This window comes from Gossypium raimondii, chromosome 10 (genome assembly GCF_025698545.1).
Source record: "Gossypium raimondii isolate GPD5lz chromosome 10, ASM2569854v1, whole genome shotgun sequence".
Classification (NCBI taxonomy): domain Eukaryota; kingdom Viridiplantae; phylum Streptophyta; class Magnoliopsida; order Malvales; family Malvaceae; genus Gossypium; species Gossypium raimondii.
In genome coordinates, this window is record NC_068574.1 from 8,594,394 (window position 1) to 8,619,470 (window position 25,077).

Here is a 25,077-nt window from a genome sequence, read left to right on the forward strand (position 1 = left end):
GTTTGATTTCATGATTATATTATAAACATGTCGTGTTGGTATATGATTAGTTAAATAATGAATTAAATGCAAGTTAGTATTCACTAGTAATAAGTTTGATTAATGTTCTAGCTTACGAATTTGTTGGTTGTGAATTGATCACTTTATTATAATTAGTAAAATGGTATATTTTAACTTGATAATTAGTCTATAATTTTAGTTTATGGTTTTATAAGTTTATGAATATATAATAATGTGATATGGATTTATTTGGTTAATTATGTACTTAGGTATTCGCTAATGATGAGTTAAATGAATACTTGTGCTTATGTCATGATTGTTTGGGATTTGGTATTTTATTATTAAATTGATAGTTTCATGTTTGGTATGGAATGGGTTATATATATATTTATTTATATGATGGTATATTCGATTATCATATTTAACTCAATATGATTTTGGTTATGTATTTATATAGCATATGTATTGTATGACTAAGAGATATGTTAATTGGTTTGAAAATTTGACTATATATATATATATATATATATATATATATAATGTAAAATAGGTTGATATTGATTAATGAAATAGTTGTTTGGTTATATGTTCTATGTATGAGATGTTTGATATATGTCGAATATGTTTTAATTATGAAATGTTATGATTTTAAGACTTAATATGTGATTATGTTACGAACAATTGATGTGATTAAAATTTTGAGTTTTGAAGTAAAATATTTATATGTATGAACAGTTGTATAATCGGTAATGCCTTGTAACCCTAATCTGGCGACGAAAATGAGTTTGGGGTGTTACAATATATGATTTGTCAAACTTTAAATTATTTGCAATTTAATACTAACGGGTGAGATTTGGATTAAATTGAAAAAGGATAAGTATGAACTTATATGATAGAAATGACCTTGATGAAACTTCGTAAACATGTTGTACACATGGTTACAGGTTGATTTTCAATGGTTTCGAGCTCCAGCATTTGTTACGGACTCGAAGATACATGTGACACATGTTTAGCCTGAACTGGTAACCTGATGTTGTTTTAAAGGTTTAGCCTAGACGGTTAACCTGACATGTATATATATAGCTCTAGTCAAGCTCTTTGATGTGTCGATATAATAGTTTAGCCCGGACGGGTAACCTGACACGATTATATGTTTCGCTTGAACGAGCATCTGATAATAATTGTACATGTGTTTTTTAGCTTGTTTACCGAGTTTCATCGGGTAATATTGGTAATACGAAATAAGAAATATAAATGTTTCGAAATATATTTGATGATCAAGTATGGAGTTTAGGTATGAATTGAATACTAAACTTTGGCATTCATATATGACCACTCAAATGTATGCATTGATATGTTATGAAATGGATTTTGGTATTTAAGCTCACCTTATGGTTGTGATTGTCATGCTAGGTAAACTCTACCGAGTTGTTTAGTTTGATTAGTTATATTATGAATCAAGTTAAGTTTATCATTTTAATACCTTTAAACTTACTAAATATTTAAAATGCTTACCTTGTTGTTTTCCTTCTCTGTAGATATTCAGTTTGCGGATTCATCGATCAGACTTCACAAAGATGACACTATTCCTCTATTGACTCGGTAGACTTTTGCTCATTTAAGCTCAATAGTGTGGCATGTACTTAGGAGTGTCAAGTTGTTTATAATATTAAGCATGTTTTGAAACATAGTTGAATATGAACTCTTATGGTAATGAAAATTTACTCATGTTCATGGATTGGATGTTATATAGTATACATATGTGGATTGGAAATCAAAGTGAGTTGGATATGATTGGCATAAGTAACTTGTATGGCTTGTAATGGTTCATATGGCATTATTGTGTATTGGTGCCAATGTGGCATATTGGTTAGATCTTTAGGAGGAGGATGTATGATATGTTTTGGCATGGTTTTCGATGTTTTGAATAGGTCTAAATGTTACTAATTCCACTCTTTTGATTACCTTTAAGATTTGGTTTCAAAACAAACACCAAATGGCCTATTTTTCCATCAAATAGATTCATTATCCCAACATCGATCTCCCATTGTCGCAATGTCGGCCAACAATTTGTGTTGTTTCGACGTTAAGTGGTTTGATGTCATGACATGATAGACTGTTTGGTGACGTCTCGATGTGGAAGAAGTCACATCATGATGTTGTCTTAAAATTTTGAATTATTTATAGTTTGGTTATTGCTCAATCTCGGGTCAAATTTAGAGCTTATGTAAGCCCATATAAGACTCAGGAAATATTTTAAATTATATTGAATGATTGATATGATTGAATTATCAAATTTTTGTCTCATGTTGTCCGTTAAAGGGTTTGTCATTGTTTTGTTTTGTATTGTAGCACTCCGTAGCTCAGTCCTAAAGATCGGGTCAAGCGAGCGGTGTTATAGAATGAGTACAAGCTTCTCGATCGGTGATAGGAGATTCACTTTCCAAGAACTCAGTTTGCCCCTAAATTTTTCAATAATTAAATCGTACTCTCCACGAGTAACTCTCTTGGAGTTAATAGGAAAACCAAGATACTTTCCATGTTATTTCGCTTCTATGATTCCCAATGAATTCGAAGCCCACTCCTTTGTGGAAGCCAGACAATTCGAGGAGAAAAGCACTCTTGATTTGTGAAAGCTAATGTTTTGGTCTAACCCATCCATGAAGACATTTAGGACCCTTTTAATTAAATCCAGATTTTCCTATATGTTTTAGCAAACAAAATAATATTGTTGGTGAAAAGGTAGGAAAAGGAAAGTCCACTCTTGGAGGCTCGGATAGGCATCCAAACATTATTTTCGAATTCTTTCTCAATTTGTAGATGTAAATATACTAAGAAAAAGGATCCCCTTGTCTAATTCCTCTAGAAGGTTTAAACGGATGAATCTTGGAGCCATTTAAAAGGACAGTGGTAGAAGTAGTCGAGATGCAACTTATGATCAACTTGATCCAGTTAATAAGAAAACCAAAGAAAACCAAGACTTTTTGATTAAAGTCCCACTCAAATTTATCGTAAGTTTTTTCTAAGTCTAGTTTGATAACAATCGAACCTGTAACACCCCTTACTCGAGACCGTTTCCGGAGTCGAGCACGAGGCATTACTTAGCTTATCTTACCAATTCGGAGCATAAAAACTAGGTTTGAAAATTTATTTCACTATTTACAGCAAATCTGTCCAATCGCGCAGCAGTTACTAAATTAATTATAACTTGAGCTACAGAACTCGAAATTTAATTCCGTAAATTTTCCATGAAACTAGACTCATATATCTACTCACCATAAAATTTTTAGAATTTTTGGTTCAGCCAATTAGTACAGTTTATTAGTTAAAGTCTCCCCTGTTTCACCATTCCACTATTCTGACCTCTTGTTACTAAAAATAAGTTTTCTCACTGTAGGATTTTCATATGAAGTTCTTACTTGTTTATACAGAAAATAGACTCATTAAGGAATCTAAGCATGTAAATTTCAACTCATAACCATTTTTGTAAAATTTGTAATTATTTTCTAAACTCAGAACAGGGGACTCCAAAAACAGTTCTGACCCTATCTTACTAAAATTCACATATCTTAAAATATAAATTTCCTTTTGCTACACCGTTATTTTTCTATGAAAATAGACTCAACAAGATTTAATTCCATATATCATTAACCCTCTAATTCATTTTATACTATCTTGGGTGATTTTTCAAATTCACGTCACTGTGCTGCCTGAATTCTGTTTCTTTGCAAAATTTTATCCTTTCATGATTTCCATGCATAATTTATCACCTAATCTTTCATAACAACAAACACCTTCATCCTTAACCATTTTAATGACCATACATCATCAAATACTTACACATCACTCATTAGCAAAATCATCATTACAAACATACAAAATAACTAAATCCCTATACATGCCATAACTCAAACGTGTTTTGATATAAAATACCGAGCAGTTGTAGTTGATAGTGTGGACGATCTCCGACTTCTTTAGGATCCTTGAAGTAGCTTTGCAATACTATAAGAGAAAGAGAAATAAAAGAAGTAAGCATAAAGCTTAGTAAGTTTACTAGCAAATAAATAACAATATTTAACTTAAATAATTAAACTCAATGTCTATATCTCTAGTTTACTCTTTAGTTAATCTCATACTAGTTCTCTTACTTGTTTACTTAGAATACTTGTGTGCATAACTTACTCAACTCTTGCTGCATCGTTGAACATCAATTGATAGTATAATAAGTTCTTAACTCTTATAACTTACCGAGCTTGCCATTTATGCTTTAAACCGAACTTTCATGAACATAATTGTTTACAAGCCCGTTGAGCTACATTGGAATAATAAGGATACTCGGGTCTCTTGATAATAACATGCCAAAGCCATGTCCCGCACATGGTCTTACATGGGATGTTCTCATATCGGTGCCCATGCCATGTCCCGACATGGTCTTACTGGGACCTCTCATCTCGGTGCCAACGCCATGTCCTGCACATGGTCTTACATGGGACCTCTCATCTCGGTGCCAATGCCATGTCCTGGACATGGTCTTACATGGGACCTCTCATCTCGGTGCCAATGCCATGTCCTGACATGGTCTTACATGGGACCTCTTTACCCAAATGTCATGACATTCGTATCCGATACCATCCTTATGTATCAACGGGACTTTTAATTTTAATTCTCTATCATTTCATGCTTAGATCATCATCAAATAAATTCATAAAATAAATTCATAGTTGCTGGAAAATAACAGCATTGATAATAAATATTGAAATATTGCATTTATTTACCGTAAACTTACCTCGGTACCAATTATAGCCAAATTCACCAACTTAGCCTTCAACTTTATTCTTCCCTTTGTCTAACCTCGAGTTTCGTACTTCTTGATCTAAAATAGTAAATTTAACTTATTTAATAATCACATTCATCAAAACAGCCCTCGACTCTAACTTTTTCAAAATTACAATTTTGCCCCTAAACTTTTACATAATTACATTTTTGCCCCAAGGCTCGGAAATTAAACTTCATCTCTTATTCTTATGTTTTATAACATTCTGAACATTTTTCCCTTCTATGGAAACATCAAATTCCCACTCTAACATGTACTTATGAACATTAGGTATTTTTACCGATTATGTCGTTTTACTCGTTTTCACTTAAAATCGCTCAGCAAAAGTTGTTTAACATAATTTATAGCTTCATATTCTATCATAAAACATCAAAATAAACACTTTTCACCTATGGGTATTTTTCCAAATATAAACCCTAGGTTAAATTATTGCTAGAATAAGCTAAATTAAGCTACCGGGATCTCAAAAACGTAAAGAACATTAAAAACGGGGCTTGGGATCACTTACTATGGAGCTTGGAAGCTTGAAAACCCTAACTATGGCTTCCCCTTGCTGATTTCGTTCATATGAAGAAGATGAGCATAATTTGTCATCTTTTTCCTTTTAATTCATTTTAATTACTAGATTACCAAATTGCCCCTAACTTAAAAATTTTCTATTTCACTTATCTCATGTCCATTTTTGTCTACCAAGTTACCAATGGTATAATTACCATATAAATACCTCCAATTTAAAGTTTCATAACAATTGGACACATCTAACATGTAGAACTCAACTTTTGCACTTTTACAATTTAGTCCTTTTGACTAAATTGAGTGCCCAAACGTCGAAATTTTCGAACGAAATTTTCACGAAATCATTTTGTGAAATTGTAGACCATAAAAATATAAGAAAAATAAAATTTTTCTCATCGGATTTGTGGTCCCGAAACCACTGTTCCGATAACCTCAAATTTGGGCCATTACAGAACCCTTCTTTCCTTTGAATCATTTCATTGAATTTATGATTTATTGAACAATGATAGCATTATCGAAGGTTTAGCGACCAAGAAAGAAACTACCTTGGAGGAGAGAAATCATATTGTTAAGCAATGGTCAGATCTGCATTACTAGGATTTTTGTGATGATTTTGTAAGTCGTGTTGCATAGGCTAATAGTCTAAACTTGGAAATAAAGGTCGCTTCCTTAAACTTGGGAATAAGAGAAAAATATGTTTTATTTAAAGCTTCCAGAATGTATGAGTCTTGGAAGGTTTCTAGGACCATCCAAACCACTTTGCATTTCACCTGTGGCCAGCATCTTTGGTAAAAGAAAGGGTGAAGGTCATTCGGCCTAAGTGCTTTTGTTAGCTTGAAAGACCAAACAAATTTAGCAATGTCTATCAAAGTCACCTCCGCGTATAGATTTTAAATATCCAATGACGATAGACGTGTCCAACTTAACTCATTAACCGAGGAGCTGAAGGTTGATGCCACTGTAAAAGTAGCGAATAAGCTCAAAAAAATATTGTTGAACAAGTGATCCAAGTTCATTTCTTTCAGTAATGCACTTGCCACTGTGTTAATTTAGGCAAATAATTTTATTGTAATTTCTTCGAACTATAGTGGTCAAGTGAAAGAACTTTGTATTTCTTTCACCTTCAATAAGTCAATTAGCCCTAGATTTAAGGGCCCACAATAACTCCTCCTCTGTAAGAATGTCATTATAGTCTCTCTCTAAACTCTTATGGAGTTCAAGTAAGTAGTTATTTAGATTCTCCACTTGAGTGTTTTCTACCCCACAATTCTAGCCAAGAGTCATTGCTTCCTACGTAACATATTGTTGAAGGTTGTCTTGTTTCAAGTCGAAAGAAACTTTGTAAATGAATCAATCGTTTCTACTAGAGATGAGTTGTTGCCAACCCAGAAGCTGTCAACTATATGCTTAAAGTCAGGATGGTTTAGCCACATAAGTTGAAGACACAAAAGGTTATTTCTTGGCTTACTAGAAGGTTCATATAAGGATATTAGGATAGGACAATGGTTCAATTGAGTGTGAGGGAGGTGACTGACCACTGCGTCGGGGTGTAGGAGATGCCAATTCAGGTTAACGATCAAGTCTTTTTTGGATTAAGTTTGATAAGCTTTTAAAGTTGGACCAAGTAAACTTGGGCCCTTTAAAACCTAGGTCAATGAGATTATAGTGGTTGAAACAATCACAAAACTCTTTAGTTATGTTATGAGTTTGGGGTAACCCACCCAGTTTAGCAGTGTTAGAGATCACTTCATTAAAGTCACTGATTACAAGCTAAGGCAATCAATGCTTATCTTCTATAAGTTTTAAATTGTGCCAAAGAAATCTATGTTCATATAATCTAGGGCTAGCATGGACTACTGATAAAAGGCAATGAGAGTTAGTAGTATTTACCTTCACAATTGCATAAATCTCTTGCTCGGTATCGCATAGACAATCCAATGTAACAACAACTGATCGCCAAATGAGCTAAATACCCCATTTCCGTCCTATGGTGATCGTATCCCTCCATGCATCAAAAGGAAGCATATTGGCAATATGCAAGAATTCATTGGTTTAAAATTTTGTCTCGATAATAACCATGATCTAAGGATTGTGATGATGAACCAATTCACACACCGTTTTTACAAAATCAGGGTGATGAGCCCTTTTATAGTTCCATACGAGCATAGTCATCAGTTTCAAATAAGGTGGTAACCCCAAGTAACGTTCGAATCTCATCGAGTCCTTATCAAAATCCAATAGCGGCAGCGAAAGAAACTCCATTTTGTGGTTCAAATCCTCTCGTCCTTGCACCAGTAAAGAGCTGATACTTACTTTGAACTTCTCTACCATTGGCTCTACTTTTAGAATCTGGATTGTTTGGATCTCGTTCGAAAAATGAATCACTATTCTCTCAATCTTAAAGAAGGATATTGGGATCCTTAGAGTCCACCCCAAGTTGCCGAACAATCCCACTTCCCTTATGTTTGCCCTCCACGATACTGAATAGCTTGGAGTTGGTAATGTAATAGCCCGTTTTTAGTGGTGTCAGAAATAGTGGTTTTAGGACCACAATTTTGACGAGTAAATTATTATTTTAATATTTATTTAATGTTTACAGGATTATATTAAGGTCGTATTAAAATTTCATTAAGAAATTTTGAAGTTTAAATAGTTAATTAAGTAAAAAAGACTAATTCGTAAAAGGTGTAAAAGTTGAGTTCTATTAGTTAAAAGGGCTACATGGCTGTGGAAATGAAAGTTAATGGACTTGAATGGTAAATATACCAGTTAAGGTGTTAGTGGATGTGCATGGACATGGTTTTAATGAAATTTTTTATTATTAGTAAGGGTAAAATGGTAATTTAGTAAATAAACCTAAAATAAACTAAGTAAAAGTTATCATCTTCTTCCATTTTCACTTTCTATTACCAAAAATCACCATTTTTAGGTTGAGAACATTAGGCCAAGCTTTCATTGATGCATGGTATGGTTTTTGTGCCCAGTTTTTAATGATTTTTATGTTTTTAAGTTCGTTTTAGCTTAATCTAGTTAGCCCGGGGGTTAAATTGTAAAACTGTTAAAGGTTGAGGGACTTTTCATGGATGTTTTTGAATGATTTTTTATGTTAGTTGATAGATTATGAATCCTTGTTGTAAAATATTCATGTTTTGTTAAGTGATTTTTAGTGAAATTATAAATGAGGATTAAATTGTTAAAAGTATAAATTCATGGGTTTTATTTTGAATTTTTATAAATATGAGTTGCTTTAAGGTTCCTTGCAATATGGGTTAAGTTGTATTTAGGTTAAAATGGTTAGATTCTAAGTTATGAGCTTAAGAACTAAATTGTGAAAAGTTATAATATTAGGGGTAAATTTGTAATTTTCATAGATTATGAATTATGGGTTAAATTGAATTCTAAAAGTACTTAATTGAATGAAATTATTTATTTAGATTAAGATAAATCACAATCGAACTTAAATCGTGGAAAAGTTAAAGTTTCGGATTAGTTCGACTATACTACTACTTTCCTAATTATCGAGGTAAGTTCGTGTGAACTATAATCGTTTTAATGTTATCTAAATTGAATTTTTACTATGTTGTTTTAATGTAAATGAATCAATAAATGAATGTATTCATGCTATGATAAATTGACGGATATCGAGTCCCGGTTGAACCTTAAGAATTCTTAAGATACAAATGACATGTCATTAGGGATTTCATGTTTCGGGTGTTGATCTTGAATGTCCTACTGATGGTTAAGGTCTTGCATTTGTTGCGGATTCTCCACATCTTGTGTGAACAACATCGTGTAACTTACATCCCGACCTACGGCTCGTGTGAGTAGGCCCATTTCACAACTCGTGTGAGCATTGATGTAATGGAAAGGTTACGATTATATGTAAAGGCACACTATGTGTAAGCTTTCCTAAGTATCTGATGTAATTCTAGATGGTTCAACGGGTAAGAAAAGGAAATGAAACGGTAAGTATGTCAATGGAATGAATCATGATCTTATAATAGTACTGATGAACTAAACGATGTGTTTACATATGGTAAACTACATATCTTATGGTTGAATTCATTTGATTCATGGACAAGTATACTAACTTGTGAGTTGTTGATGCTTGTATAGGCTTATGCCAAGCTTATGGTTTTGGTTAATATTATAGTAATGCTATAAATTGTGCAAATGACATGGTAAGTTATGTTTTAGTTTATACGACCTTACTAGGCACCCGTTGCTTACATAGTTACTTTTCTTTGTTTTATAGATTACCAGAAGCTTGATCGGTTAGAAGCTCGTCGGAGACTTATCACACTATTCAGCAATCATTTCGGTAGTTTTTGAATATTTTGGCCAAGGTTAATAATGGTATTTATAGGTCCTTTGTATTGATAGTTTATGGATGTGTAAATGGTTGCTTTGGCATGTTTAAAATTTTAAACTTTATGTTTGGTTGGTGAACCTTAACATCTCACTAAGTTGTATCTTTTTGGTCACTATCAAGTGCTTGTAAATAAAGTTCTTTTGGTATGTTGATGATGGCTTGAAAATGGGTCATTTGTGACATGTTCTGGCACATATATGTACTAGGTCTTTATGCATAAATGAGGTAATGTTGACTTGTTTTGGTGTGTAATTTTTTTGTATATTTGTGGTGCCTTTGAATGGCATATTGGTTAGGTGATTTAGGATGTTTGAAATGACATGTTTATGTATGTTTGAATGATGTTTGAACCCTTTCAATGTGTGCCCAAATGGTTTGAATGGTTTGGTGTAAATTAGACTTGAAATGGTTTGATTTTAGGTAAATTTTGGGTTCACACGGCTTGAGACACGGGCGTGTGTCATTTGAGAGTTTCTTAGTTTATCAAGTTAGTGAGTTACACGGCCTAGCACACGGCCTGACACACGGGCGTGTGGGGCAACTCAGTGAGTTACACAGGTAAGGACACGTGTCCCATGTCCCTTGTTCGAATGTTACACGGCCTAAGGTTATTTCACACGACCTGGCCACACGGCCTTATGACCCCTGTTTTTTAATTTTTACATCTTTTTCTTAAAACTTTTGGATTGTTTCAAATTAGTCCTATGTTGCTTCTAAGCTATTTTCAGGGTATCGAAGGCTCGATTTAGGGATAAAATGCATGTGATTAAATGGTTTATAATATTCTTAATTTACTAAATGTTATGATGTTAAATGTTTTCTGATTATATGGTAATGCTTTGTAACCCTAATCTGGTAAAGGATACGAGTTAAGGGTATTACAGGTAATGTATACACTTGTGAAGGTAAGATTAGAATCGGGGTTACTAACCAAGGAATTTTACATAGAAGTTAAAACAACATAGAAAATAACAATTACAAGACAATATCACATAATGCTTAAAAGAACTTTGCTTAATCTCTAGAATAAAGGACTTAAAAATAAAAATATTCAGGAAAAGAAAACTTGAAATATTAAAAAATTTAAGGATTAATACCCTAATTAGCCTGCCAATGCTATGGTTTCCCTTTGCTTAGCTGCCACAAAATCAGACCCTCTAAATCCAAAATCCTGCAATTCTGTTGCTTTAGGGCAGCAATATTCCACTGAGGGATTGTTAGGGTCTTTATTAAATCGAATTCAAGCTTTTTTTCAAATTTTAGTTATCAATTAATTTAGTTCTAAATCAAAATTAATAATATATTATATATCCATCCATAAGTCTAATATAAATACAAAATTCGAAATTAGTTCAGTTTCAGTAATAAGTTTGAAAAAACGTGTTCAATTTGATATTAACTGAATTTACCATTTGAACCTCTATGGATTATATTTGTTATACTTCAGAAAATCAACAACACATTCTTTTACTTTCAGCAAGCACCAGTGGTCTAGTGGTAGAATAGTACCCTGCCACGGTACAGACCCGGGTTCGATTCCCGGCTGGTGCAACCTTGGAGCTGTGAGGTTATTTGCTTTGACTAAGGTTGGGTCCTTACACTTTCTTGATTTCTCTGATGAGTTAAGCGATTCTGAGCTCCATTCCTTTTTTTTTCTTTGTACTCATTTCCATCTCTTTCTTTTGCCAATTTCAAAGATCCCCATTGTGCAGAATGTATTTAAACATGTTCAAACGGAATGTTAAAGGCTCATCATTTGAGGTTCCCTTTCCTGTCAGAGAGTTCTAACGAGGGAAAGAGCTGCTTGGTCTTGTGGTACTATTTGTGTTTGGTTCTAATGCTTTCATTCGGTGCTATTGGTTTGTAAAATTAATGTGATTATTTACTACTTAATTCACGAAAATACTGACATCATTCTGCCTTCTCATAACCTCATAAACTTCTTCAAACAGAACATCGCCTTGCATCGCTTTACAAAAACTCACAAATATGAAGAATCTTTTAATGGAAACTTCATATCAATATTAACTCTCTCAGCATACACTGTACCCCTTTCACATTCATGTATGTGCCTGTGACTTCTCACATGCAGTTTGGCATGATACGCACAAACCAAGTTTGATAATGAACCAAACCACGCATCTTTTTATTTTTGTTCAAAGGCTTAAATACCTGCAAGGAAATATTTCATGGTGACAATTGAAACCACTCCATGTTTCCAGTACTTGCAAGGAACATACATTTCTTATTAAACCCCCCACATGATCAAATATCAACAATTTCCTTTATGACAATGCTATGTATAGTTATATCTATCAAGGATAAAATGAGGGTGGGGAAATCCTTTACCACTAATGCAATTATATGATCAATTTATGTACATCACATGCTATACTACTTGGGCTAATGCTCTGCACAAAGCAGCAAACGATTAGAACCTTGATGACAAATGATGGTTCCATAAGAAAGGAAAAGGAAGACCAACATTATTTATAAAAACCCTGTACCTTCACAATGTATATTATTAATCTTGCTTTTCTTCTACCACGTGAACTCTATTCAATGAATCTTCAAAAGCTTGCAATGCAACTTTGTAATGGTCTAAAGATATTGCCCCCTCCTCCACAACTTGCAAGGCACTTCTATACAACTGATTAAACCATTGCATGTGATCAATGGAATCAACGTTATACGAACCTTGGTCTGGAACATAGAAGCGCTTGTAATCCTTTTTACATCGTGAGAGAATGTACTTGGACGGGACCTCCTCAACACCGTTGAAGTTAAGCACACACAATGCATGCCGGCATAGATATCCATAGAAATTAAAGCAACTGCAAATGCATCTAACTTCGCTAGCCGATCTGTTATAAAGTACTTCATAATCCCTGATTTCTCTCCTATTTCCTTCAGCCAACACTCTCTCCTTGACCAAGAATATTATTATAGGCCCGTCAACATGTAACTGTGTTGTACTAAAACAGGAATACATCTCCTCTACCTCAAACTGGAACCGCTTGAAAATTTCTCTTGTGTACAACTTGGAGAGTTGCAACTCAAAGGAGCATCTTGTTCTCAATTCAGGGCTGGAATTTCTTGACTCAATATCAGCAAGAGTTTCTTCCTTGTGCTTCTTTTGTAATGCTAATTCATACTTATCAAGAAACTCTTTTAAAGGGGTTTGTTTGTGCACATACTTATCAAAAAAGGGACTTAAATTCTCACCAGGCCTCGAAGCAGATAGTCCAGCAAAAAATGTGTCCTTTAGATAAACTGGAGCCCACCGAGCTCGATCTTCATATAATGATCTAAGCCATTCATGATCAGTGACACCAAAATGCTGGATCATAAATCCCCAGGCTGCTTCAAATTCAATCACTTTAAGTGTTTCAAAAACTGCCTTAACAAATGTCTTTCTAATTGCATCATAATTACGCAATCCTCCCAACTTTTCTGGAACTCTTTTCATTATGAGTGACAAACTGAAGCGATGATTAGATTTGGGGAACACCTCGGCAATTGCAGTCTGCAAAGCCTTGCATCTGTCTGTAATAATGGTTTGAGGATACTGTCCTGACACACATGTAAGCCATGCTTTGAATAACCAAGTATAAGACTCAACTGTCTCACCAGCAAGCAGGCCACAACCCAGTAACACGGTTTGGCCATGATGGTTTACTCCAACAAGTGCCACAAGGGGAGTCTCATATCTATTTGACATGCAAGTGTTATCAACATAAATGACATCCCCAAAATAGCCACAAGATGCCCTACATCGCGAATCAACCCAGAATACATTCCTCAAACACCCTTCATCAGTGAAATCCATCAAGTAAAAGAAGTTCGGGTTAGTCAGCTGCAAACGGCAAAGGTAGTTATAAATAGCTTGCGAGTCACCCTTTCTAAGATTGAGCTGATGTGGGTGATCAGAGAACTTCCTACCTCCTGTTGCATTGCAGTTCGGAGTCCCATTACCCACGGCATCTATCACTAATGCTCGATACAACTTGATCTTTTGCACTTCAGCATCAGAACTCGATTGCAACTTACTTCTTGCTCCGGAGCCCATCTTCTTAACAGATTTATAAATTTTGGCACCTAATAAGTGGTTATGCTCGTGTGTAACCTCAAGCACCCGCCATCGTTTTGAGTCAACGACTCTCATCCTTATCATAGCAGGGCAACCAGTCCTAGTTTCCTTCCGAAGACGGTTAACATCTTTGATTCTTTTAAAACCCTGGCTACTACAACAAAGCACAGCACCATATTTCTCTCTACTGTTCCGCTTAAACCAAGAATTCTTAACCCTAACACGAAACCCGGCTTCCTTAGCATAGCAATTATAATAATTATAAGCATCATCGTAAGATTCAAACTCCATTCCAACAGCTGGAGCAACAAACTCTTTCTTTCCTTCGGGTAAGCTATTTTGAACATCAAACGATTCAGTGGGTTCACTATTTATTTCTTTTAGAATCTGGCCGTCGCATTTTCCCTCCGCTAAGCAATCATTATTACTAGGGAAAGCTTCTTTTTCTTCTTCAACTTCCATCTATTAATATAAAAAAAGAAAAAAAAGACTCATGCTTCAAACATGGTGGTTTAAGTAGCGTCGAAAGCAGTGGGAAAAAGGGAAAATGGAGAAAATAAAATAAACCCAGATTAAAGTTGAGTAGAGAAAGTAAATTATGGATATTAATTATCGTTTTCAACAAAAGCTAGAGATGATAATTGAATATGGGAGGGAATCCAATTAAGAGAAAGGAAAAGAAAGAGGGGGAGAGATGTAAGGCTGACCTGGGAGTGTCAATAACGACGTCGTTCTGGCCGTGAGGTGCTGGTTTGAGCCTCAATTGAAGAAAGGGAGTAACAGAGGAGAGATGGTGAGATCTGAAAAGGAAAGAGCACAATAACTAAGCAGTCGGCCAAGTTTGGAAGAAGAGGGGCAATTTAGGTAACCACAAATTTTATTTTATTTTTTTCAAAAAAAAGTTAAAATATATTGGGCGATCGAGCAATTAAATTTACCAACTGATATGATCGAAATTATCTCATCTCATATTTTTACTTGATTAAAATGTTTTAATTATGAATACTACCTTTTCTGTATAAATCCATAGTTTGAACTTTGAACATAACCTTATATTGTATATATGTGCAAAATTGGATTTCAACATGCTCCAAACTTTTACAAAACAATCACACTAGACTTTATATTTTTTTTAAATATATTTACTCATTTTAACTAATCATAATTTGAAGCTAAAAAGGAAACAATTTCAATGTGGCGTGCTCATTTATCACTATATTATTCTAATTATTTATTATATTTTAAAACAAATTAATTAAAGGTATATTGTTAACTTTGGAATAAAAGGATTTCCTTATTCATAACTAAATAATAATAAATTATATTTTTAATTTAGTCATTTTAAAAGTAAAAATTAATTGTATAATTTAACTTAAAATTTTTGTTTAAACTGATGACATAACATCTCATGTTAATTTTCCATTTCACTGTCAATGGCTAGTTAATGATTTAATAACCAGAATGTAACAAATTAATAATATTAGCAATCATATCATAATTTTTTAAAGCTAAAATCATCAAAATATAACTACATATATATCTTAATTGATGCTTTTTCTCCTTTCATCTAAAACAATATTTTCTTTTTTCTCTCTATTGACGCTTCTCTTAATGGGTGGCCACAACCCCCGCCATCCACGCGGAAGGCCGACATCTTACCTCTCAAAAATTTCAACCTAGGATGCAACCTTTGATCTCCCAGTTCGAGCAAAGTTCACTCAAGAAACCCTCCAACAAGAACCGCTGCCACTTATTATATATGACCGACTTCGAGCTATGTTTATTTACTTCCCCCAATCTTTTTTTTTCTTTCTCCATAACTTTCGAGCCCTAAAGCCCTTTGCAAGTGTCGCAACTCTGATCTCAATAAAAAAAGTAAAAGATGGAAGAATTAAAGAGGGGTAGGTGCATTTTTCTAATTGCTTTCAGATCAAGACACCAAAACCCAAATCGAATACACATGCAAAATAATAATATTCCTTCTTAATTTGACACTTAAAGCAGTCTGCAAAATTTTGTGGGTAAAAGAAAATTTTTAGCCTAAGTAGTTTACTTCCCAGAATTGGCTGTCATATTTCATATAATTAAATGCGCAGTCTATGATAGGGCCTAGGATGTATGACTAATCACATTAGGGGCAAAATATTAACAAAATTGTCTATCCTTACAAAACCACTACAAACACCCTAAAAATTTGAAATATAAAAATCGAATGAAATTTGATTGAGACGATTAAATTAAAGTTTTAGAGAAGTTCACATTTTCTATCCTGACATCAATTTTCTATAAAAACCTTATATGATGGTATAGATGATAGATTGACCCTTTTAAAGTGAAGCCAAGTTAGGCAGACAAAAAAAGCCACCCAAGGGCCAGCTCATTTCTTTCTTTCTTATTTATTTAGTTTTATTTTTTGCACCCTAATAATTCTATCCAAACCCTCGAGCAAACTGTCAAGCTCGAGTAACCAATTGCAGCTCTTGGACAAGTTTTAAGTCACAAATTCCCTAGCTAAAAACAGAAATCGCAACCTCCAAAAACTGTATACAGAAAATTATGAGTTATACATAAATGGAGCTTTGACTCCAATACAAAAAACTAAACCCTTTTTAACTATGAAGAGCCGGTCTACAAGAGCTTTGAAAACTCAGAAAAGAAGAGAAAAAAATGGCTAACCCAGATGGAGGCCTCCTGTTTTGGTACTCAGCTGTTTTTTATTCATATAGCAGTTGGAACTGGTGAGTCAACTGATTTCAGTACTTCCTCTCCCATCTCCTTGCAGCCGACTAGTTTCTGCACATGGAATGAAGTAGCAAACAACATTTAGAACTGTACATTGGCATGAAGGTAAAACATCAGGTGGAAATGAGCAAGAAAAACAAACGTATGATGCAACAAAATTAAAATTAAAACAATTTATGAGGTAAGGAGCAAGAGAAACGGTAAAAAGAAAATAACAGATAGCCAAATCATGTTTGCCATTTCTATACAATCTTTGCGACTTTTCTCTTGACAATTCAAGACAACTGAGATGGTTACGTTCTAAATTCATTAATAAGAACTAAGATAACTATCTTAAGACATTTTTTATATGCCATTGTAATTAGAGTTCTTCCCCTGCGACAAAATTCAGTAGAGAACTAAGATAACTAAATTTTTTTGGTCAAAATAGAAGAGGAGCTATATTTTTGCCTTCCAAAAAAAAACAAAGAAAAGAAGACAGCAACGAAAAGAGGAGTTTTGGGATAAGAAGCCTATATACATTTCCAGTGGAGTATATGTCGCCTGTTCGGAAACCCCTATTAAGAGTATCCAGAACTGCGTTCTCAATTCTGTTTGCAGCATTTGCTTCCCCTAGGCCATACTTCAAAAGCATTGCAGCACTGAGAATTGTTGCAAGCGGGTTTGCCTTGTCCTGCCGGTCAGAAGAAACACATTTCACATTCTGAAGAGGCTCACCATCTTCAGTTTGATGGAAAATGATAATTAAGCTTTAACTCTAAAAACTAAGCAAAAGGGTTAAATCCAACCTGTCCAGCAATATCAGGAGCAGAACCATGAATAGGCTCAAAGAGTCCAGGTCCCTGTGCAAGTGAAAATACCAATATAATCAAAGAGAATGAATATACAAACACCAATATTCTCAAACCAATCCGCAAAGAGATTAATGAATTGTCATACTGATTCACCAAGACTAGCAGACGGAAGCATCCCTATGCTTCCAGTGATCATTGAAGCTTCATCAGACAAAATATCACCAAATATGTTGTTGGTCACAATTGTATCAAACTGCACAATTTCCATTTTCAAGCATTGTAAGCTTTTCTAGTATAAAGAATAGTGCTCATTTATTGGGACTAAGAAAAGTGAGAAGGAAAATCATCTCTCTCTTTTCAAAACAAACCTGTTTTGGATAGCGAACAAGCTGCATTGCTGCGTTGTCAACATACATGTGTGAGAGCTCAACATCAGGATATTCAGAAGCAATTGCCGTAACTCTTTTCCTCCAAAGCATTGATGCCTGGACAATGGAACAGAAAATACTAAATGTATTACATGAGAAAAGGCTAATGCAACTGTAATTAATAATTCTGGACCTTGAAATTTTGGACACAACGATAGAAAAGACGAAACGAACACAACATGTTCAAAAAACACGAAAACAATTTGATAAACACTACATGACAAGTTTAAACCTAATTAACATGACACGTTTACTACACGTGTCATATTTGTGTTTTGGATTTTGACACATTAATAATACCTGTTGTGTTTATGCTTTGACATGGGGAAAAAACACGAAAGACAACACACATACATGGATTGTCAGGTCTAATATTTGACAGATAAACTTAACACACTGTTTTACAACATAAGGCCAGAATCTTGTACCTCATCCCTGCATAAGCTGGATTTAAAATTACAACACGTTCATGATATGTAAGAAGTTTTCATCATTGCCCTCAAGTCAATTGAAATGTGATCACAGCAGTGTAATTTAGAAGCAGCTTTCTTATTCCATCCTAAGTGCAGTAAAATTCTTTTACGCAACGGACTTGCTTGGCAGCAGTTCCTTTCATATACTATGGAGCCTACACTAAACTACAGAGCCCACAAAAGTTCCAGCAAATACAGACAAAAGAGGAGAATTTTCCATGCATTAAACCAAGATAGTCTGAAGTGCACTTTATGAAACAAGTTCATTGATCACAAAATAGAAGGCTAAATTATAGGATTATAACATAACTTCAATCTCTTAAATAATTTATTAGTTAAAAACATTAAAAAAATTAGAGGACAATTTAATAGCCTAATACTAAGGATGATAATATAGACAAAAAGGCACATTATGATGTAATAACCAACACCCAATACTTTTTCTACATTTTGTACAAGATGCAATAAACAAGATTGATAACATTACAACAAACCTCCAAAACATTAGCTTTGTCAACAGAACAGAGTTGTCCACGCCGCTTGCGAGCAATCTCAAAAGCAACACGAGCAATACGATCAATCTGGCATCCATTTGTTTAATTTTCAATCATTAAAAGGTACTTACATGAAAAAGAAACCATACCAAGAAATTTGAAGAAAAATGACAAGACCACACTTCACAAGTCAAACATAAGATAGCCTTTGCGGACAATGTCGTCAGGGTTTACACCTAGGTGCTATGGAGCAGCAGTAGACAACAAAAGCACATCAAACTGTTTCGGGCAAGGCACAAGCCTAGTGCACCTAAGTGCACTTGCTTGTAATGCAGTAGGCACAAAAAAGGCCTACCAGATTGAATTTGTCTTTCATTTCTTTTATTTTTATTTTTCATTAAACAAAAGGACAATATCAAATTGTCTACTTCTCAATGTTGAAGTATTCAACAAAAAATTCAGGATCATAAGGAAATTGTCCATATTGGCCAGAAAAGGAAAACAAACATGTACTGTAGGTTGTCAACCATACAAATTTTGGGTATTTTCAACTAAGAGCAAACCATACAAAAAAAATGTACCTCTATAAAGTCATACCTCATGAGTAGAATACACCTCAGTGTTGAAGCCAATATCCTCACCCTTTTCATTGGTACCAAATCCCCTTGGTTTTCCAAAATAAATACCTGATTCCAGTATAAGATCAATGACGATTATTGACATTGAAAATAGGCAGGGTAATAGCAGAATCAGAGAAAAGAAACTGGCATTTTTTTTTTGGTACTGACCTCCCGTAAGCTCCCTTACAACTATAAGGTCAACACCCTCAGCAACATCTTTCTTCAAAGTTGAGGAATCCACTAACTGAAAAGGCAAATAAAATAGAGGTTAGATTTTAATGAACCAAATATTGCAAACAAAAGAAACGCAAGCGACACCTGCTTCCACAGTCCCAGATTACAAGCATGCATGCATAATAATGTAGAATGATTTCTTTTCTTAGAGATAAGCAATTCACTCTGACACCGTCCAAAGGTGAATAGTGAAACAATCGTGATAGCTTCAGCAAAAAAAGAAGGCCAAAACATAGAAGGCAAACAGATTGAATTTCAACCCCGCCCCCCCCCCAAAAAAAAAATTAATAATTACAAGTTTTACCCAATTCCAAAACATTCATTAAACTCATTAAGTTTGCAAATGAAGTGATTATATAGTTGAAATATGAAGAAGAATTCATACAGATAAACTAAAACACAGTTACCTGTGGCAAAACAGTAGCTGGCCTCAAATTTGCAAAGACTTTAAGTCCTTCTCTAAGCTGAAGCAGACCAGTCTCAGGCTTCAAATGTTTTTCATTCTTATCCCACTTATACCTTGAAGCAAATGAAGTAGTAAATGAGTTAAGAAAAAGTAAACAACAAGAGAAGACCCAAGAAGTCTATGAAAATAATTAATAAGTATTATATAGGAGAATACCCTCCAATTGCGCCAAGGAGAACGGCATCAGCTCTTTGTGCGGCAGAAAGGGTTTCCTCAGGCAATGGTACTCCAGTCAAATCCAAAGCAGCTCCCCCCATGGGCATCTCTTGGAAGCTAAATTCAATCCCTAATACATGTCATAGCATATGTAGTAATAAAGAAAGTCCATTATATGAAATCTAAACATTTCTTAGTTAAAACAACAAATTATGAAACTCAAGGACCAAAAAAGGAAGGGAAAGAAAAGCTTAACATGAGAATATTTGTGAAAGCCCAAACAAATGTAGCTATTCATTTGACCTCTATCTTGTCAACAATGAGAACAGATGAGGCAGAGGGAATTTAAAACAAAAAATCTAGTAATAAAAAAATTATTTAAAATCCTATATATCTAAACATCATGAAATAAAAACAACTAAAGAGAATAAACCTTTATTCATATAATATATTTTATATCCTAAAACATTTCGTTTTTCTTGGTCAACACATTGATTCGAAAACCTATACTGTCATATATCTACACATATGTGTAATTTTATGGGTTTCGTATTTATCAGTGATATTCTGCTTAGATTCCACAGTCCCAGTCCACTTTATAGTTCAAATTCCATATTTTCCCAGGAACTTTCACTTCAGACATGCATAATCACGCCCTTTTATTTTCCGTTGGTTTGATTCGCTTTATCAGTGACCAAACGGAAAGGAATGAATGACTGAAAAGAGGGAAAACGGGGAAAGGAAAGGAAAGAAAACCTTCGAGAGAGCCAACGAGTTTGAGGACGTTTTTGGCGACGGTGATGACTTCAGGGCCGATACCATCTCCGGGAAGAAGAGTGATGCTGTAGCGTTTGGTTGGTGTGGTGGCGGCGCACCTGATCCTGCCGGGTCTGGAGAACTGTTTGGCAATGGGTTTAAGATTAAAGGGGGCTTTGAAGGAACGGAGATTTAGCTGAACGGAAGCAGCCATTTGGAGGAGAAATGGAAGCGAGAATAAGATTAAACAGCTCTCTTCTCTTCAGACTTCAGAGCAGTCAATCTCTTGAGTGTTGTACAACCAAACAACGCTGTCACTCCCAGACAGTCTAATCTTACTAGGGAATATGACCTTGCCTGCTTTGGTCTTTTTTTTTCTTTTTTTTCTTTTTTTGTGAAACTCCTGCTTTGGTTTGTTATTTTTATAATTAATTAATTTTATTTAATATATAAAAATTTTAAACCAGGTAATAAGTAATTAAAAAAATATATGAAATGTGATTTAATATTTTATTCAGACCAAATTACAGGTTCAAATTTTTTTTAAAGCAAGTATCCTCATGCAATTTTTAAAAAAAAGAAAAAGATTATTATAACATAAAGTAGAATTTTGATGAGAAATTGAAGGGTTTTTTACAAAATATTATAAAAAAATAAAAATTTATCAAAATATAATCTTTTTTTATTTACTAAAATATTATAAAAAAATTTTATTTACCAAAATATACCCAAAAAAACTGACACAGCCTGATCAGGCCAATGCCATTGGCGGCACCAATGGTGCCAATGCCATTGGCAGCACCAATGTGCCAAAGGACTAAAATGTGACCACTTGTAGTTTCAAGGACCTAACATGCAAATTTACCATTTTAAATTTTGAAAGTGAATTGCTGTTGTTGTGCGCACTAAAATTGAAATGTGGCTAATTGCCTTCTAAGCCCTCCTTATTTATTATTTACTTTTTATTCCCTTCAACTCACTTTTTTATTTAATAAACAAGCCCTTAACCTATTTTTGTAGTTAAATAAGCTCTTAATCTATGATTTTTACTCATAAAAGCCATTTATTTTATTATTAAAGTAAATATATTTTACCTAAAGTAAAGCTATTTAAAAAGTATAAATTAATTCGCATTTTATGTATTATTTTCGTAATTTGATGAGAATAGTTTATTTAAAAATTTACTAAATTTGATGAGAATAGTTTATAATTATACTTTATTTTTCTATTTGGGTTACATTTATAGGTGATCAGTTTTATTATTACTTCGGTTTTTCAATAAGGCATGGTGGTATTTCTATTAATTTAAAATGTAGTTATTAAATGAGAATAGTTTATTAAATTAAAATAGAGTTATTACTTAATTAGAATTCTAAGTATCTTAATTATCACTTAACTATAAGTAATAATAAAACTGATCACCTATAAATGTAACCCAAATAGAAAAATAAAGTATAATTATAAACTATTCTCATCAAATTACTTAAAATAATACATAAAATGCTAATTAGTTTATACTTTTTAAATAGCTTTACTTTAGGTAAAACATATTTACTTTAATAATAAAATAAATGGCTTTTATGAGTAAAAATCATAAATTAAGAGCTTATTTAAATACAAAAATAGGTTGACGGCTTGTTTATTAAATAAAAAGTGAGTTGAAGGGAATAAAAAGTAAATAATAAATAAGGAGGGCTTAGAAGGAAATTAGCCACATTTCAATTTTAGTGCGCACAACAGGAGCAATTCACTTTCAAAATTCAAAATGGTAAATTTGCATGGCAGGTCCTTGAAACTACAAGTGGTCACATTTTAGTCCTTTGGCACATTGGTGCCGCCAATGGCATTGGCCTGATCTGTGTCAGTTTTTTTTTTGTTTTTTTCTGTTTTTTTTGTATATTTTGGTAAATAAAAAAAATTTATAATATTTTAGTAAATAAAAAAAAGGGATTATATTTTGGTAAATTTTTATTTTTTTATAATATTTTTGTAAAAAGCCTGAAATTGAATGAAAAATATCATAAAAAATTTATTTCACAAACATACTAAAAAATCATATATATCATTTCATATTAGACCTGTCCATGGGCCGGGCCTGGTCGGGTTCGGGTTGGGCCCGAAAAAAATTTCGACCCGCCTCTTAGGCCGGGCCCGACCCGAAATATGGACCTAAAATTTTGCCCAGGCTCGGCCCGGGAAAAAAATAATAAGCCCGAGCCCGACCCGATTTTTAATAAACACAAAAAAATACTTTAAAAATAAAAAAATAAAAATATTTTTAAAGTATTTTAAAATTAAAAAATAAAAATAAAAAATATATATTTATTATATTCGGGTAGGGCGGCCTGCTCGAGCCAAAAAAGTTGAGCCCGAGCCGGCCCATTTTTTAAACGGGCCTCGTTTTTTTGCCCTAGCCCATATTTCGGGCCTATATTTTTACCTGAACCCTCCCATATTTCGGGCGGGCCATCGGGCCGGGCCGAGTCGCCCGACCCATGGACAGGTCTATTTCATATATATTATGTAATAAGGTTAATACGAAGTTTACTCTTAAACTTTTCTAAAAATATTTGATTGGTATTTGAACTTTTTTATCATCTAATTGGCATTTAAATTTGTATTATGTTATACATATTGCCCCAATAACATTAATTTTTTAAAGGTTAACGTATAGTTTACCCCCCTAAACTAGTTCAAAAGTATCTAGTTGGTACCTGAACTTTTTCGAAAGAATACATTGTTAGCACTTGAACTTGTCCAGAAAATTATACTTTTTAAATTAATTTATATATTTTTTAAAATTAATTTATGTCTGACATGTGTCATATTGAGAGACTGCTATGTGTCACTATAAGATTGGTCATCAATACTACATCAACACAAATTAACAATGTTAGTGCGAAAATACCAAGTTAAGTGACGAAATATAAATCCACAATCAAGTGGTGCTTAAAAATATTCTAAAAACCTTCATAAAACAGTCCAAGACCACACCTAAACTGACATTCAACAATTCCTCAATCAACCAAACCTTTAAACATCAATTATACACTTAAACATATCATTTCTACCTATGAAATCACAAACCATTCATGCTTAACCATTCAATTCCATCATTTTAACCAAATCGTTTCACTTTCAAAATTTGTTATTCATGTGCTACATTTATAACTCAACATGATATCAAACATACACATATATAATATGAACATCAACTTTCTTAAACACAACCATTAACCAAGTTTCAACCAACTATTATTTCCAAGTAGACTTATATATATATAGCACATATGTACATACCACATAACCGAACTTAAAGCGAGCTATAGTCTACCGAATTAATAGCAGGATAGTGTGAGTTTCGAGGTGATTTGATCGACATGTTCCTCAAACCAAAAATCTACAAGGAAAAGGAATACATAAGCATTTAGTATGCTTAGTAAGTCCAAATGAAATTACTCAACTTATATTGATAATTCAACAATTTAAGCTATTAAAACATATTGAAATAAGCATGACAATCCTTTGGCATCCTATTGATTTCATATACACATCAACAAATACATTCAAGGTTAGATCATTTACCTGATAAAAAATTATAACATGATTCCATAATTCATTCATTCAATCTACTTTTCATTTTAACTTTTGTTTTCGCCAAGAGAACTATAGCAAATTGAACTCGGATACATGGGACTAATTTGCTCACACAAGCTAACATATTCGGGCTGCTAACACTAGCTCCAGACCAGGGTTGCTCACTCGAGCTTAATTAGATGTTGCTAACACTAGCTCCAGAGAATCTACAACATATGTTGGATCTCAAGCCATCGTATTAATCCCTAGTCAAACACTTGTTTTCATTCTTTTCGATTGAACCATTTCCTTTTTCCGTTTAGACTCTAATGACATGTCATTCGTATCCAAATCGTTTACTAATTTCACAATGGCACTGTTACATTTCCGTACCATTTCAAATATTGTAATATAATCATATACATAACGTTCAATTCTATAACAATTTCACATCCATTCAATACATTGCATCTATTCAATATAACCATATTTTCCATACTTTACAATTTAGTCCTTTAGATGCCAA

General features: G+C 33.6%; 2 protein-coding genes, 1 long non-coding RNA gene and 1 other non-coding gene across 4 annotated transcripts; 1 reads left to right on the plus strand and 3 right to left on the minus strand.

The window, feature by feature from the left end:
- Positions 1 to 3,822: 3,822 nt before the first annotated feature.
- LOC128033701 (uncharacterized) lies at positions 3,823 to 5,384 on the minus strand. The gene is made up of 3 exons (XR_008189679.1): positions 5,343 to 5,384; positions 4,787 to 4,873; positions 3,823 to 4,002 (listed from the first exon to the last, which is right to left on the minus strand). It is a non-coding gene; the product is annotated as an uncharacterized LOC128033701 (long non-coding RNA).
- Positions 5,385 to 11,202: 5,818 nt separating this feature from the next.
- Positions 11,203 to 11,273, plus strand: TRNAG-GCC (transfer RNA glycine (anticodon GCC)). The gene has a single exon. It is a non-coding gene; the product is annotated as a tRNA-Gly (tRNA).
- Positions 11,274 to 11,944: 671 nt separating this feature from the next.
- On the minus strand, positions 11,945 to 14,685 carry LOC105776727 (protein FAR1-RELATED SEQUENCE 6). The gene is made up of 2 exons (XM_012599590.2): positions 14,520 to 14,685; positions 11,945 to 14,274 (listed from the first exon to the last, which is right to left on the minus strand). Exon 2 carries the CDS (start codon positions 14,272 to 14,274, stop codon positions 12,247 to 12,249), a length of 2,028 nt encoding a protein of 675 aa, XP_012455044.1. The 5' UTR covers positions 14,520 to 14,685; the 3' UTR covers positions 11,945 to 12,246.
- Positions 14,686 to 16,324: 1,639 nt separating this feature from the next.
- LOC105776728 (3-isopropylmalate dehydrogenase 2, chloroplastic) lies at positions 16,325 to 21,373 on the minus strand. Its single transcript, XM_012599591.2, has 11 exons — positions 20,976 to 21,373; positions 20,220 to 20,349; positions 20,005 to 20,116; positions 19,532 to 19,607; positions 19,341 to 19,429; positions 18,744 to 18,830; positions 17,717 to 17,833; positions 17,494 to 17,601; positions 17,343 to 17,396; positions 17,075 to 17,227; positions 16,325 to 16,605 (listed from the first exon to the last, which is right to left on the minus strand). Exons 1-11 carry the CDS (start codon positions 21,187 to 21,189, stop codon positions 16,531 to 16,533), a joined length of 1,215 nt encoding a protein of 404 aa, XP_012455045.1. The 5' UTR covers positions 21,190 to 21,373; the 3' UTR covers positions 16,325 to 16,530.
- Positions 21,374 to 25,077: the final 3,704 nt, after the last annotated feature.